The 12,894-nt window shown below is 54.1% G+C and overlaps 1 protein-coding gene across 1 annotated transcript in view; it reads right to left on the reverse strand.

Moving 5' to 3' along the window:
* The window catches only part of NPHP4 (nephrocystin 4), a 28,483-nt gene extending 15,829 nt beyond the window's left edge, over positions 1-12,654 (reverse strand). The window contains exons 1-11 of the mRNA XM_054085698.1: positions 12,552-12,654; positions 11,425-11,597; positions 10,755-10,886; positions 7,756-7,928; positions 7,375-7,439; positions 6,944-7,099; positions 5,261-5,397; positions 4,576-4,742; positions 4,373-4,499; positions 2,241-2,423; positions 1,955-2,084 (exon numbers count right to left, since the gene is read on the reverse strand). Of these exons, the coding sequence (XP_053941673.1) occupies positions 1,955-2,084; positions 2,241-2,423; positions 4,373-4,499; positions 4,576-4,742; positions 5,261-5,397; positions 6,944-7,099; positions 7,375-7,439; positions 7,756-7,928; positions 10,755-10,886; positions 11,425-11,597; positions 12,552-12,648 (1,540 nt within the window). The 5' untranslated portion in view covers positions 12,649-12,654. The remainder of the gene's footprint in view (positions 1-1,954; positions 2,085-2,240; positions 2,424-4,372; positions 4,500-4,575; positions 4,743-5,260; positions 5,398-6,943; positions 7,100-7,374; positions 7,440-7,755; positions 7,929-10,754; positions 10,887-11,424; positions 11,598-12,551) is intronic.
* Positions 12,655-12,894: the final 240 nt, after the last annotated feature.

The following is a 12,894-nucleotide window of genomic DNA, read 5'->3' on the forward strand; positions in this document are numbered from 1 at the left end:
ACACATCTCCAGATCCATCCGTTATTTTGCTGGGAATTAGGCTAACTGTGCCGCAAAGACAGCTTCTCTATCCCCAGACTGTGCGGCGGTTCCCTACGGCCATGCGGCGCTGCTTGAGCGGGATGCTTAATGAGACGTGAAAGTTGGAGGATACTTAAGGTTTTTGTCACTCCTCCATTATTCCTTGTCACTCCCTTCATCTGTTCATGCATTCGTGCCCCGAAACAGTCCGAGCTTTATCATGTTTATATTTGGCTGCTCGGCTCATGCGCCAGCACAGCTGAGCTCGCTGCGCCACTGAGCCGTGGGTCCTTCAGAGCAGACCAGAGGCACAGATGTTCCCTCTCTCTACCCACGTGATGCCCAGACCTTCTTTTCCTTGCACTGGCGCGTGCATCCCAGCTATTCCACGCCGTCTGGTGTGCAAAGGCAAGAACCCTGTCTTGCTTACACCTAAACTACTGTTTCCTCTCAGTTCAGATGGCTTTGGCTGTTGGTAAAGAGATGATGGACAGAGCCATCAGCACGACCAGCAGCTGAACCCGCAGAAGATGTACTCCCCTGGCCAAAAGGCCCAGACAGCAGCATGTTTTCCGACAAAACACTACAAAATGTTCTTTTGAGCAGCTCAGGGCACAGACAGGCTCTTGCACACGGCTACTCAACTCATGGCACAGCTCTTGGACCGCTGCCGTGCTTCTTGAGCTGTCCCTCGTGCCACCGCAACGCCAGGGAGTTCACCCCGTAGAATCGCCCTTGCTGGGCACCCTGACCACACTCCCGCACGCTCCCCGCAAGCCAGAGAGTGCCAGCCCAGCGCTGCGAGCTCACCATCGGCACGTGGATGCATCTCCCTTCGCCGCACCGCAACTCCCTCAACGCCCTGGCCACCATCAGCTGAAAGGCATCCAGGAAAAGCACCCCCAGATCTCTCATGTCGCCCACAAAGCTTTCAGCTCTAATGTCTCCTCCACCGGCAAACTGGTTCGTCGCCAGCAAAAAAGCCTGATGCTGGCGCTGGGCCGGGGACTCGCTGCGGCAAAGCCACGGTGCCACTGCCATCTCCTGGAAGGCACAGCAGCACGGGAGCTGCCGCGGGAGCAGGTGCCCATGCTGCACCTACCGGTTCACCAGAAGAGTTGGATAAGGTCATAAAACACATATAAAGGCCGTCAGGTATCTAGAGCATCGCACCAAGACCTGCAGCAGGAGCAACACTGTAGAGGAAAGGAGAGTTCGTCTCCCACCGCTACAAAAGGGAGAGCAGATAGAAACAAGCAGGAGAGGATTTCCAGGAGCACGGGGCATTGACTCAGCCTCACTCCTCTACCCAAGCCAACGGCAGTTTCCTTTCCACCTCCAACAAACTCAGCAGATGGGCACCGAAACCCCAACCACCTGCCCTCGCGTGCTATAGATAGATACGTACGTGTATCCGTGCACGCACGCATACGCAGCCTGGTTCTCCTGGCACAGCCCATGCACGCCAACTGAACGGGTGTTGCTGTCACACTCCCCAAGCAGCAGCGTAACGAGATTATTATTTCTTTCCTCAGCCCATAACTGACATCTGTCCTGTCCCAAAAGTCCGGGAGCATTCGGAATGCAGACAGAGGAGCAGCAGCACTGGTGGGAGCACAGGGGTCCTGGGGCAGCTGCTGTGCCTGTTCAGCGACCACAGGGGCTCAAACGCCCTCAGAGCGACTTGAAATGGGAGTGGAGTGGTGCTGGGCTGGAAATCCCTGGGAATTTTGCCTGTGGCTCAGCACCACTATCACAGAGGAGTTTCGCAAGTTAAAAAGCGAGAGCTGAATTCAACTCGATAGAAACTTGGTTCGCTCCAGTAATTCATAAACCAGCTCACCGAAACCCACTGAAGTAGTGTTTCTTCTCCCGAGCAGACACCAGTGCCACACTCTATATTTTAAATGTCAGCGATCTGGAAAACACTCACTCGGCGACGGCGTGGGAGGCTTCTCCGACGTGTCCCTGTCTTTACGTAGGATCTCAGCAGCAGTTACAAGATGTTCCTCCGACTCAGTGGAAACGTGGAATTGGACAGTCCCAGATTCCACGTGCTTCCCCTGAAAATGGAAATGAAATACTTTTAGACAGCGTACTCCACACCGGCTCCCTCGTGCCTCCAAGAGAGGATTCCCTTGCCCTGCAGCCAAACGGTGCCGCAAGCCAGAGGCAGAGCTAGCAAGGGGCTGGACTTTAATTTGCTTTAATGCCCTTACCTGACAGGAGCTCCTGCTGCTTGGTGGGATGTGGTAGACCAAGGTTTGGCAGGGGCCACGGTGGGCGCCACCACGCAGGGGCAGGACCACATCCGCCTCACCGGTGCCCAGGACGGGGCTCCAGATGGCCCAGCGCATGGAGCGCATGTTGGCTGCTTCGCCGCGGGCGCTGCCGGGCAGGGACTGCAGAGGAACAGGGGGAACACGGGGAGCACCAGGCACCTCCGCCTCACCACCAGGATGGGGCAGTGGGTGCTGCCAGACAGACTCAGCCTCGGATTTCCAGCCACATCTTCCCACATCCAACTCTGGCACCACAGAATACGCTCCCTTTCAACCAGACATTTTCCAGCACCTTATTTCTCTTCTTTTGCACCCATTTCCCACGCTCACATCTTTCCGCTCCTGGCCGTTGCAGGCTCTGAGAAGCACCAGGAAAGCTTCTCTGATGCAGAGGGACACTTTGGTCCCGGGGAGGGGACCTGGGGTTGGAAGATCTCTCAGTGAAGAGCCAAGCTGGCCTGCACGGTTTCCAGGTTCGCTTTTCTTCCCTCTGCCAGCAGCGCTGTGGGTCAAACCGGTGCCTTCCTACAAGATTTCACCTCCTGAAGGCTGACCCACAGCTGCCCATGGGTAGGAATCCCGTGTTCTCCCTGTAAACCTGGCATCGAGCCTCCCACACGGGCACTCTCTGGGTTTTCTTGCACCGATCCCACCGCAGCCACTGTTCCCCTGCCCGCAGGCTGCAGCTGCGCTCCAGGTAATCGCATCCCTTCAAGTTATGCAAGGGATTACACCTCCAGGTTATGGATCAGCAGGATATAAAGCCAATATCATAAAAAAGCACAATATAATGCTTTTCAAAACTAACAAGGTTTCATCTCTCGCGTGTATTTAGCACGTATAGGCTGAGACAAAGACACCAGCACCCAACCGAATGCAACCCTGCACCCAAGCAGCTGCATTAAGGCATATATCCCTGATTCCCTCTCTCTGGCAGATGGGGAAAGGCAGCATAAAGGCTTCCACTTACCTGGGCGCACCCACAGCCTCCCCTTACAGCGAAGGAGAGGCACAGAGAGGTCTCCACCAGCTGCAAGCACCTCCGCAGCCTGCTAATTATGGCACGGCAGACAAGGTGATCAGCTCGGAGAGTGGCTTTGGATTAACTGTTCTGCCCACGAGAATCAGCTCCACTACCTTCTCGCCCAGTGCTCCCAACACAGCCCAAGAAACAGATCTGCATCTGGAGCCCCAAATCTCCACTGGGCTTTGGGTTTCAGCTTTTTAAAGGGAGTTGAACACAAGAGTTTCAGACTGGAAGGCTCAGCTTCCCCTCTCTCAATACAATTCCCTCTGGCCTGGCACACGTGCCCCACTTTAAAAATCTCCTTTTCTTCCCCAGTTTCACTCTGGGCAGCTCTAAAGAGAAGACACCTGATGCATTTTCAATGACCATCTTAACTGGAAGATTGGGGCCTCCTAACAAACCCACAGCCACCTAATTCTGCCCCACTAGAGCTGAAAGCCCCTGGAAGGGATGGCTCAACTAAACTGGGCTTAACCTGCAGAAAGATTCCACTTAAATACATGTAAACGACTGCTAAGTAGGCGTTAAGGAGTGTAGTCTCTGCAGTCAATGCAGAAACCTCTCCTGGCTTTAAGGTCTGGAGATCATCAGGGTGAAGCTCCCAGAAAAACTTCAGCATTCAGGAAAAAAAAAAAGAGTGGGAGGAGTTAACTTCTTCTCTCATAAATACCAAATTCTAAAGAAAAGCCTTTTTTTAAATGAGAAAAAGCTAAAGTTTTCCAAATTAGCTTTCTAGACCCTACACAATTGCTGTGGGCTGCATTTCTCCATACCCGTACACGGCAGAGAAATATAACCACATGTCATTAAAATGATTCAATGAGCCCATTTATAGGACATGTGGCGCAGTGCTGCAGAAGGCACCTGGACACTTGGTGAGGCCGTTCGTTAGCAGTCAGACCACGTAAGGGCTACATCTTGGGGGTATGGGATGGCAAAACAGGGGCAGAGGACAGAGTTACTCAGCAGGGCTCGCTCCCCAGCAATTTTCCACTCTTTAATAAGGGATAGAAACGAGGTGCACACACAAACTCAGCCCTACCTTCCCACCGGCTCTCCTCGAGCTGCAGAAGACATACTCCAGCTGGAAGCAGATCCCAAATGCCGGGTGAGGGACCAATTCGCTCAGGTGGATTCGGCTCCTCAGGACCAGGGCTTGACCTGAACCCCTGCGGCAGATGGAGAAGCGGCTGAGGGCAGTGCTTAAGGCAGGAGGGAAGCGGCACTAGCAGGTTTTCCTCTTACCTGGCTCCAGAGCCAATCATCCTCGAGAAGGTGCCCCGCGATGTCTCCGACTCTGGCACCAGCACGGCCACCTGCGGCGTCTGGACGAAGCACAGACCATTGTGGACACCAACATGCAGCCGTCGCTCTTGAACAGGCATCTCATCACCATCCGGTGCGGTGTTTGCCTACAAAAGGTAAGTTTTGCAGCTCAGACAGCAATGCAGCACAGGGCAGCACAGCATCCCTCCCCACCCACAGCCAGGAAAACTCAGGCAATCCATTAGAAACTCAAAAAACAGGCCACACCCCCCCAACAGGTGATGGGTATTAAAATTTTTCCTCTTTATGGCAGAGTTGGTGCCAATCTGGCAAATAAAGGACGTAGCCAGCAGTCGTTACTGTGCATCAAGCACTGCCATCCCTAAAGAGATGTGATTAATATGCACCGCGACTTATCTTTGCGTTCTCACAGCAGAGCAAGCCCAAATTCTGCTTATTAGTGTTTGGATGTCTCAAACAAAGCCTACAGGAAGCACCTGTTACTAATCCAGCAGTAAAGCAAGCAAAAAGCTCACAGAGAAAAAAAAAACCACAGTCTCCAAAGAAAACAAACACACGAGCAGCATTTGTCTGAATTTTTCCGCTCTACGGCTATTGCTGCCCACACACTGCTTTTCCCCAGCCCGAAGTACAGCGGCTATACCTGAAGCAAGCGATCGCTGTTCAGTAAGTCCAGCAGCTCTTCCTCAAATTCCTCCAGGGAAGGATACAGCCGAACGGAGAGCCTCTCCAGATAGCAGGTGACAGGCTTCATCAGCCGGGGCTTCTGCAAGCAGTCACCTGAGAAGACAAGGTGGTGGCCACAGGTCACGCTGCGGCCTGGGAGAAGTCTCCAGGGACGCAACCAGACCAGAGACAAAAGCAGGATTGCGGAGAGGTGGTGGCCGCAACAAGGGCTCGCTGGCCACAGGGCCACCACCCTCACATGGCCACGGGGTGTTTGTAGAGGCGCACAATGAAATGTTCTTGCTTCACCCAGCTTCCCTGGAGCATCCACGCAAAGCTTTACACCTGTGAGAGACCCAGAAACACCCAAACGTCTTCATTGGTGTCATCAGATGCAATCTGTTCACTTAATAAAGCCACTGCAGCACTGAGGTGCACTGCAGCGCAAGACACCGGCTCTCCCTTCGTCTGCTTTCAAGCTCTCAGCAGCACGAAGGACTCTGCTGCTTTGGAGACCTTTCTCAGCTATAACATTAACAGCTGCAGCCCCTAAGCTGCTCAGCAGTAAGGTTTTCTGGGCAGTAAGCTGAATTCAGCTACAAAATTAAGAGTACTATTGCCCTCCGAACACATAGATCACAATTTTAATTGCAGCAGCTCCAACAGCAAGGCTGCTCCCCACGGGGAAAGATGAACAAGGGCTGAGCGTGCAAGAGCTCAGCCCCAAAAACCTGCCAGACCCTCAGTGCTGCTGTTGGAAAAACGTTAATTGAGCTGAAGAATTAGGGCCCAATTAAAATAAGATTAGAATGATAGGTTATGTATATTGTATTTAGCATTTGATAGATATTGTGTTTAGCATTTAATTTTGTTGATCTTTATAGTTAAGTTTGTGCAGACTTTGTGTCTGTCTCTGCAGACAGTGATGGTTTTCTCACAAACCACATATTATCTTCACAAGTATGATATTAGGGAGTGCTTAGAAAGAATGTACTGACAACCTTATCCGAGCAGAGCCTACGCTTTTACTAACAACCTTCTCTGAACACAGTCTACATTGGTGAAGGCCAGAAGCATACCAAGGGCAGTCAAGTGAAGATAAGGAAATGCAGGTGTGCACACAAATGATGAGACAATCCTCAAATACATACGCATGAAGAAATGATGTAATCTGTTGAATATATATTAGATTGCGAAACACTTAAGGGTTAAATTGTGGACTCGCTGGGATGGTCTTGGAACCTGATTTGGGTTTGAATACCCCTGGTTCCCGGGGCCTCGAAATAAAGCACCACATATAACCTACCTGGAATGGTTATGTGTTTGTCTCTACGCTAACACTGAAGGAGGAAGACTTTAAATGAGCTGCAAGGGCTTCTCCTAAGACTCTGCTGAACAACTGTAATTAAACCAGCCATCACTTATCCCTAGCAGCTTCCCAGGAGCAAAGCAATTAAGGGAAGAAGAACAGACCAAGGCCATTTTGACATCTTTCAGGATGAGCTATGAATGCCAGCCCCACTGGGCAACGCACGGGGAGATGCTCTTGCAAAGGGATAGCGCTGCAGAGAACCCGGAGTGCCCAGAAACCATGTGCCAGCACCCTGCCTCGGCCTCCCTGGGTCCCAGGTGCCTTCAGGGAGAGGGAAGAAGCCCTTACTCGCATCTCCGCGTGCCGGCAGCAAGCCAGGAACCGTCTCCAGCCCTGATATCAGGAGGTTTTCAGGAAGCAGGTGAAATATCTTCTCCAGGGGTTGGTGGGGCTTCAGGGCATAATGCAGGTGGCTCTTCTCCATGATCATCAGGTATTTGTTCTCTGAAGAAGAGAAAACATCCTAAAATGACCAAAACTGGGGGCAGAAAGCTTTGCAGCGCTGCTGTTGAGGAAATTGTTATCCACTAACACATGTGTTGGGAGAAAAGCAAAAACCTGGCTTTGTCTGGCCAGAATTTTCCCGGATGGCAAAAGGACTCATCCACTACCAGAACATGGACCGCATATCACATCGATCAGACACACACGGTACTTCTTTGGATAAGAGAGGCTGCCGAGAAAGGAGGAAGACACAAAGCCATGCTGCTGCTGCTTACTTTCCATGGGATCCTGGAAGTGTGGGTGCAGTAAGGCAAGTGGTGTCCCGTGGTACAGCTTCAGTCTGAAAGCACAGAGCACCTGCAGTGTCAGTAAACCCAGCCTGAAGCACATCTTCATCTTCCACAACAGTATAAAACCACCCTCCCACTCTGTACCTGTGATAAACCCCCCTTATCCTTCAGGAAAGGACAAGGATCACTTATAAACCCATCACTGCTTTTCCAGTGGTGAAGAATCGCAGGTTTCTAAATGCCGGCTTGGTTTCTGCAGCCCCAGGGCCACACTTTCACCTCTGGATCATACTTTCACCCCCCTCAGCTGCTGAGCACACTGCCACCCCGATCCCCAGCACATCCGAAGGCAACAGGACCACCTACGCTCTGTCCTCAGTGACCGGATCCATCGCCTCCGAGCCGCTGCGGAAGAGGGGGATGAGTCCAAAGCCACAGGAGAGATGCTGAGAGACCCCATTGCCTTTCCCAGCTGTTGCCACCACTTCCACAACCGCGGTGATGCCAGGGTGGTTCAAGGAGGTGTGGAAGTAAACAGTCTGGGAGCAAAAGGAGAGAGAAAGGGCATTTCAGAGCTGGTGGGTGCTGTAGGCAGGGTGATACCTGTTGCACCTCAGCAGCCAGTGGTGCAATCAGAGCATCCGTTAAAACTCACAGACAGCAGCTCATGGTAAATGACCTCCAGCATCTCTTGGGAATCTCAACCTCCTTAAATCTCAAACACCATTAACTTCTTGTTCTTTCTTTATAGCTGACACCCATTTTCCAGTAACTGGCAGGCTGCAGAGCCCGTAAGAGCGGGGCTTCGAGGTGCCCCTGACCTACAGCAAGCCCAGCACAGGGGAAGCCAAGGAGATGGAAAACCCTCCTGCCACTAGGAGAGGAGATGGGGGTGGCCCAGACCTGCGTGCAGGAGGGGACAGGACACAGTCACCTCCCCAGGACAGGATTTAAAGCTAGGTTAATCTTTCTATTAAAAAGTCATTACCGCAGTGTCCCAGAGAAAACGTTTACTGTAATCACAGGCTGTCAGAAAGGGATAACGGAGAGAGACATTATCGCGTCAACCCAGGGAAATAAATCGTTATTCTATTATCTTTTATTGCAAATCGTTGAAATAATGACCGCTGGCTGCAGACCGATGCCTCGCCCTGCAAAGACACACAGTGCCCTTTAAGCTGATCCCTTGTAAAGCCAGGCTTGCTGTTCCTTCCACGAACGCTCACAGCGCTTTGCGACACCTCGTTCCTCTCCCCTGAACCCTACGAGGACGCAGCATGGGAGTTACCTTGACCCACCATACACACAGACCCCATCCACGCGCCTTCCTCCTCCGATGAGGCTGGCGAGCGTGCAGGCAGCAGCTCAGCACGTGGTCCGCACAGGCAGAGGACGCAATGCTTTGCGTGCTGCCAGGTCTTGAACTCTTTGCAACGCTAAACCACTGAATATCACAGAGTTCAAAGCCCTCAGACCGTTTCTCCTCTGCCCCATCACCTCTATGAGACCCCAAGAACTGGAGCTGCATCATGTGCACACAGGACAGGCTGCAGGGGACACACGATGCAATTCAGTGACTGCAGACCCCTAATACCCCTAAGCTCCTGCTCCGACCGCTCCCAACCCCACACCAAACATCCAGTGAGCCTGCAGATGCAGGAATGGTGCTCGGAACGGTAGCTCCACGCTGCATCCAGGGAGAAGGGAGCAGCACCACGTTTTTCTCACTGCAGCATATTCTCCCATAGTTTTTCTCCATCCTTCTTCAAAAAAAAGCAGGGGTCAGCCAGTAATTCAAACATTTGGGGAACAAACGCACGCAATGACACCCCTAAGATACCACTACTGATTAAATAAATGAAGGAGCGTGGCGCTAATCTGTGCTACGCTTCATCTGCGGCACTGGAGGAGGTGGAAACAAAAGTTATCAATTAGAAAACGTGACCCCTCTGCTGTCCTCCACCCTACGGGGCAGCAGGATCTCCCGAATAAAGGGGCACCTTGATTTAGCGGTATTGGCAGCGGTTGGAAGCACAGCTTTGGGTGAGTTTAGTTCCCAGGCAAGGCAAGAAAAGCGCTGTGCCAGAAGAGGAGCGGCTGCTCCTTCCCTTCCTTTCCCACTTGTGAAGAAACACTGCTCTCTGCCGCCTGCACCGAACAGAGCAGCCGGCACATGGCACCACACCGCTGCTGTACACAGAATTCACGCAGAATCCATTTCCCCGTGCCGATAAACCCCACAGAAAAGCCTAATAACTGGGCAGCGTCTGGGATGCACCCTAAGCAAAAGATTGGGAAGCACCCAAAATGGTTTCTTGCTGCTGTCTGTCTGCATACAGCACAAAGGCTCAGCAAAAACAGACCAACCACGGCCAGAGCCTGCGCACGCTGAGTTCCTGCCCGCCTAAAAGGGCTCACGGCCACAGCGCACCCATCACGGGCTCCCAGAGCTCCCCGAGCACGGGTCCTGCACTTGGGGCACAACAACCCTATGCAGTGCTACAGACTGGGGGGAGAGTGGCTGGAGAGCTGCATGGAAGAGAAGGACCTGGGGGCGATGGTTGACTGACCATGAGCCAGCAGTGTGCCCAGGGGGCCAAGAAGGCCAACGGCATCTTGGCTTGGATCAGAAACAGTGTGACCAGCACGGCCAGGGAGGTTATTTTCCCCTCTGTACTCGGCACTGGTGAGACCACACCTTGAATACTGTGTTCAGTTCTGGCCCCTCGCCACAAGGATGTTGAGGCTCTGGAGTGTGTCCAGAGAAGAGCAACGAAGCTGGTGAGGGGCTGGAGAACGTCTGACGAGCAGCGGCTGAGGGACCTGGGGGTGTTTAGCCTGGAGAAGAGGAGGCTGAGGGAAGACCTTATTGCTCTCTACAACTGCCTGAAAGGAGGTTGTGGAGAGGAGGGAGCTGGGCTCTTCTCCCAAGTGACAGGGGACAGGACAAGGGGGAATGGCCTCAAGCTCCGCCAGGGGAGGTTCAGGCTGGATATCAGAAAAAAATCCTTCACAGAAAGAGTCATCGGGCACTGGAACAGCTGCCCAGGGAGGGGGTCGAGTCACCTTCCCTGGAGGTGTTTAAGGAACGGGTGGATGAAGTACTTAGGGACATGGTTTAAGGGAGTGTTAGGAATGGTTGGACTCAATGATTCAGTGGGTCCTTTCCAACCTGGTGATTCTATGATTCTCTTCCACCAGGCCGAGTCCAAAAACCTGGCTGAACCAGAGCGACAACGGCTTCTCCCTTCGTGCATCAAAAACCTCCCTCCTCCGACCTGGCTCCAGCCACCATCCCACAGATCGCTGCCCCTCTCATCACCCCAGTGCTGCCGGCATTCCCCCAGAACCCCGTGACACCCTACCTCATTGAACGCCACCCTGGCCGGGCGCGGCGAGGCGGCACGGGCAGCTTTCCAGCCACCTCTCCACGTCCTCCCGAAGAAGTGGCGGTAGGTGGCATCGAAAAGGGTGAGGCGCAGCTGGTACTCGGCTTCCTGCAAGGCACAAATGGATGGGAGGCATCGGCATCTGCGCCTGCTCGGGGACACACCAGCCCAGCGGCCCTACGCTGCAAAAACACGCGTCAGGAAGAGAGGACAAACAATGCCTGCTCTCAAACCGATGCCCAGAACAGGCACGCGGCCGTGCCCAGCTTCGTGCGTTGCTGGAGAGCCCTTCGGAAAGGGAGAAAAAGCAGAAGTGGGATAATTGAATATTAGGGGGCAGCAGTCTTTTAAAGAGCTACCCAGAGATTTTAATTTAAAAGCGCCACCTAAACTAAATATTAACAGTAATTAAGTTATAAATGAATCAAACACCAATGCAGATTTGTGGGTAAAAACGGATAAGATTGAGACGTGGCTCTGATTTGTGTTTCTGGGAGATTTACAGTCAGTTCCCCCCCAAAACCAAGTGACCTTGTTTGAAAACCCTCCACTTTTATGGGTTCATAAACATAGTGACAGCGAGTGGAAAACAGGGGCTCTCCAAGAAGGGGTTGGTGGGTCTCGTGGGCAGAGCTGAGACCCCTACCTGGGTGAGCGCAGCCCCTTCCAGGTACTTGAGGACAAAGCGGAACGGCGTGGAGCGCAGCGGGCGCGTCCGTCTGCGCTGGCAGTGCGGAGGGACAGCGAGGTGCCGTAGGAACTCCCTCTCCCACTCGCTCATCCTCCTGCTCCGAAGGTCACCTCTCTGCGTCACCCAGGCTGGAAAAGAAAGCCTGTCTCAGGGAAAGAGTCGGGGAAGGCTGCGGAGCTGGAAGTCCCCGGCGCACGCGGCAGCCACGCTGCGAAGCATGGGGATATGGGGCTCAATGGGTGCCCTCGGAGGGGCCACCACGGGCCAATATGGGCCAATATGGGCCACCACAGGGTGAAGTGACCCCCTGCCCTGCTGGGCCCCCTTTCGCCCAGTATAGGGCCCGTGTCCAGGGGTGCACACGGCATCGAGTGGGTGCAGGGAGACCGGACAGGTGCGTGTGCACAGAGAGCACACAGCCATTTGCCTGTGGACAGACAGACAGAGCCCTGCAGATAGGGACGGACAGACAGGCAGAGCCCCGCAGACAGGGATGGACAGACAGACAGGCAGAGCCCCGCAGACAGGGATGGACAGACAGACAGACAGAGCCCCGCAGACAGGGATGGACAGACAGACAGGCAGAGCCCCGCAGACAGGGATGGACAGACAGACAGAGCTCCGCAGACAGGGATGGACAGACAGGCAGAGCTCCGCAGACAGGGATGGACAGACAGACAGACAAAACCCCTACAGACAGGGATGGACAGACAGACAGAACCTCTACAGACAGGGATGGACAGACAGACAGAACCTCTACAGACAGGGATGGACAGACAGACAGAAACCCTACAGACAGGGATGGACAGACAGACAGACAGACAGAACCCCTACAGACAGGGACAGACATAGAGACAGGCAGGCAGGCAGACCCCCGCAGACAGGCAAACCCCTACAGATACGGGCGGACAGACAGACAGGCACCCACAGACACACCGAAAGACACCCACAGATGCAGACAGACAGACACACGGACACCCACCCGCAGACACACAGACAGACACCCACAGGCACCCAGAAAGGCAGATGGATGGACGGACGGACAGACAGACAGAGAGAGAGACATAAAGGCACCGACCGACCGACCGACCGACCGACCGACCGACCGACCGACCCGAGCGGAGAAACAGACACAACCTCCCCGTCGCCAATGAGCCCTTCCCCACGCTCCGCCGCCATACTCTCGGGCGCGACCACCTGCGCCAGACCTGGGGGGGGGGAGGAGGGGAACACACACCCATCCTCGCCGCCCCACCGCCCGCGCCCCGCCCCGCCGGCGGCAGCACCGATCAGAATATTCGAGGCGGTGTCGAGGCTGGCGGGGCGAGGCGGCGGAGCCGGCGGCGATGGCGGAGCCCGACCTACACCCCCCCCACGCCCCCCGCGCGGATGGTCCCGCCCGGCCCGGCATCGGGTTACTAGGGC

Source organism: Cuculus canorus, chromosome 21, assembly GCF_017976375.1.
Source record: "Cuculus canorus isolate bCucCan1 chromosome 21, bCucCan1.pri, whole genome shotgun sequence".
Lineage (NCBI taxonomy): Eukaryota > Metazoa > Chordata > Aves > Cuculiformes > Cuculidae > Cuculus > Cuculus canorus.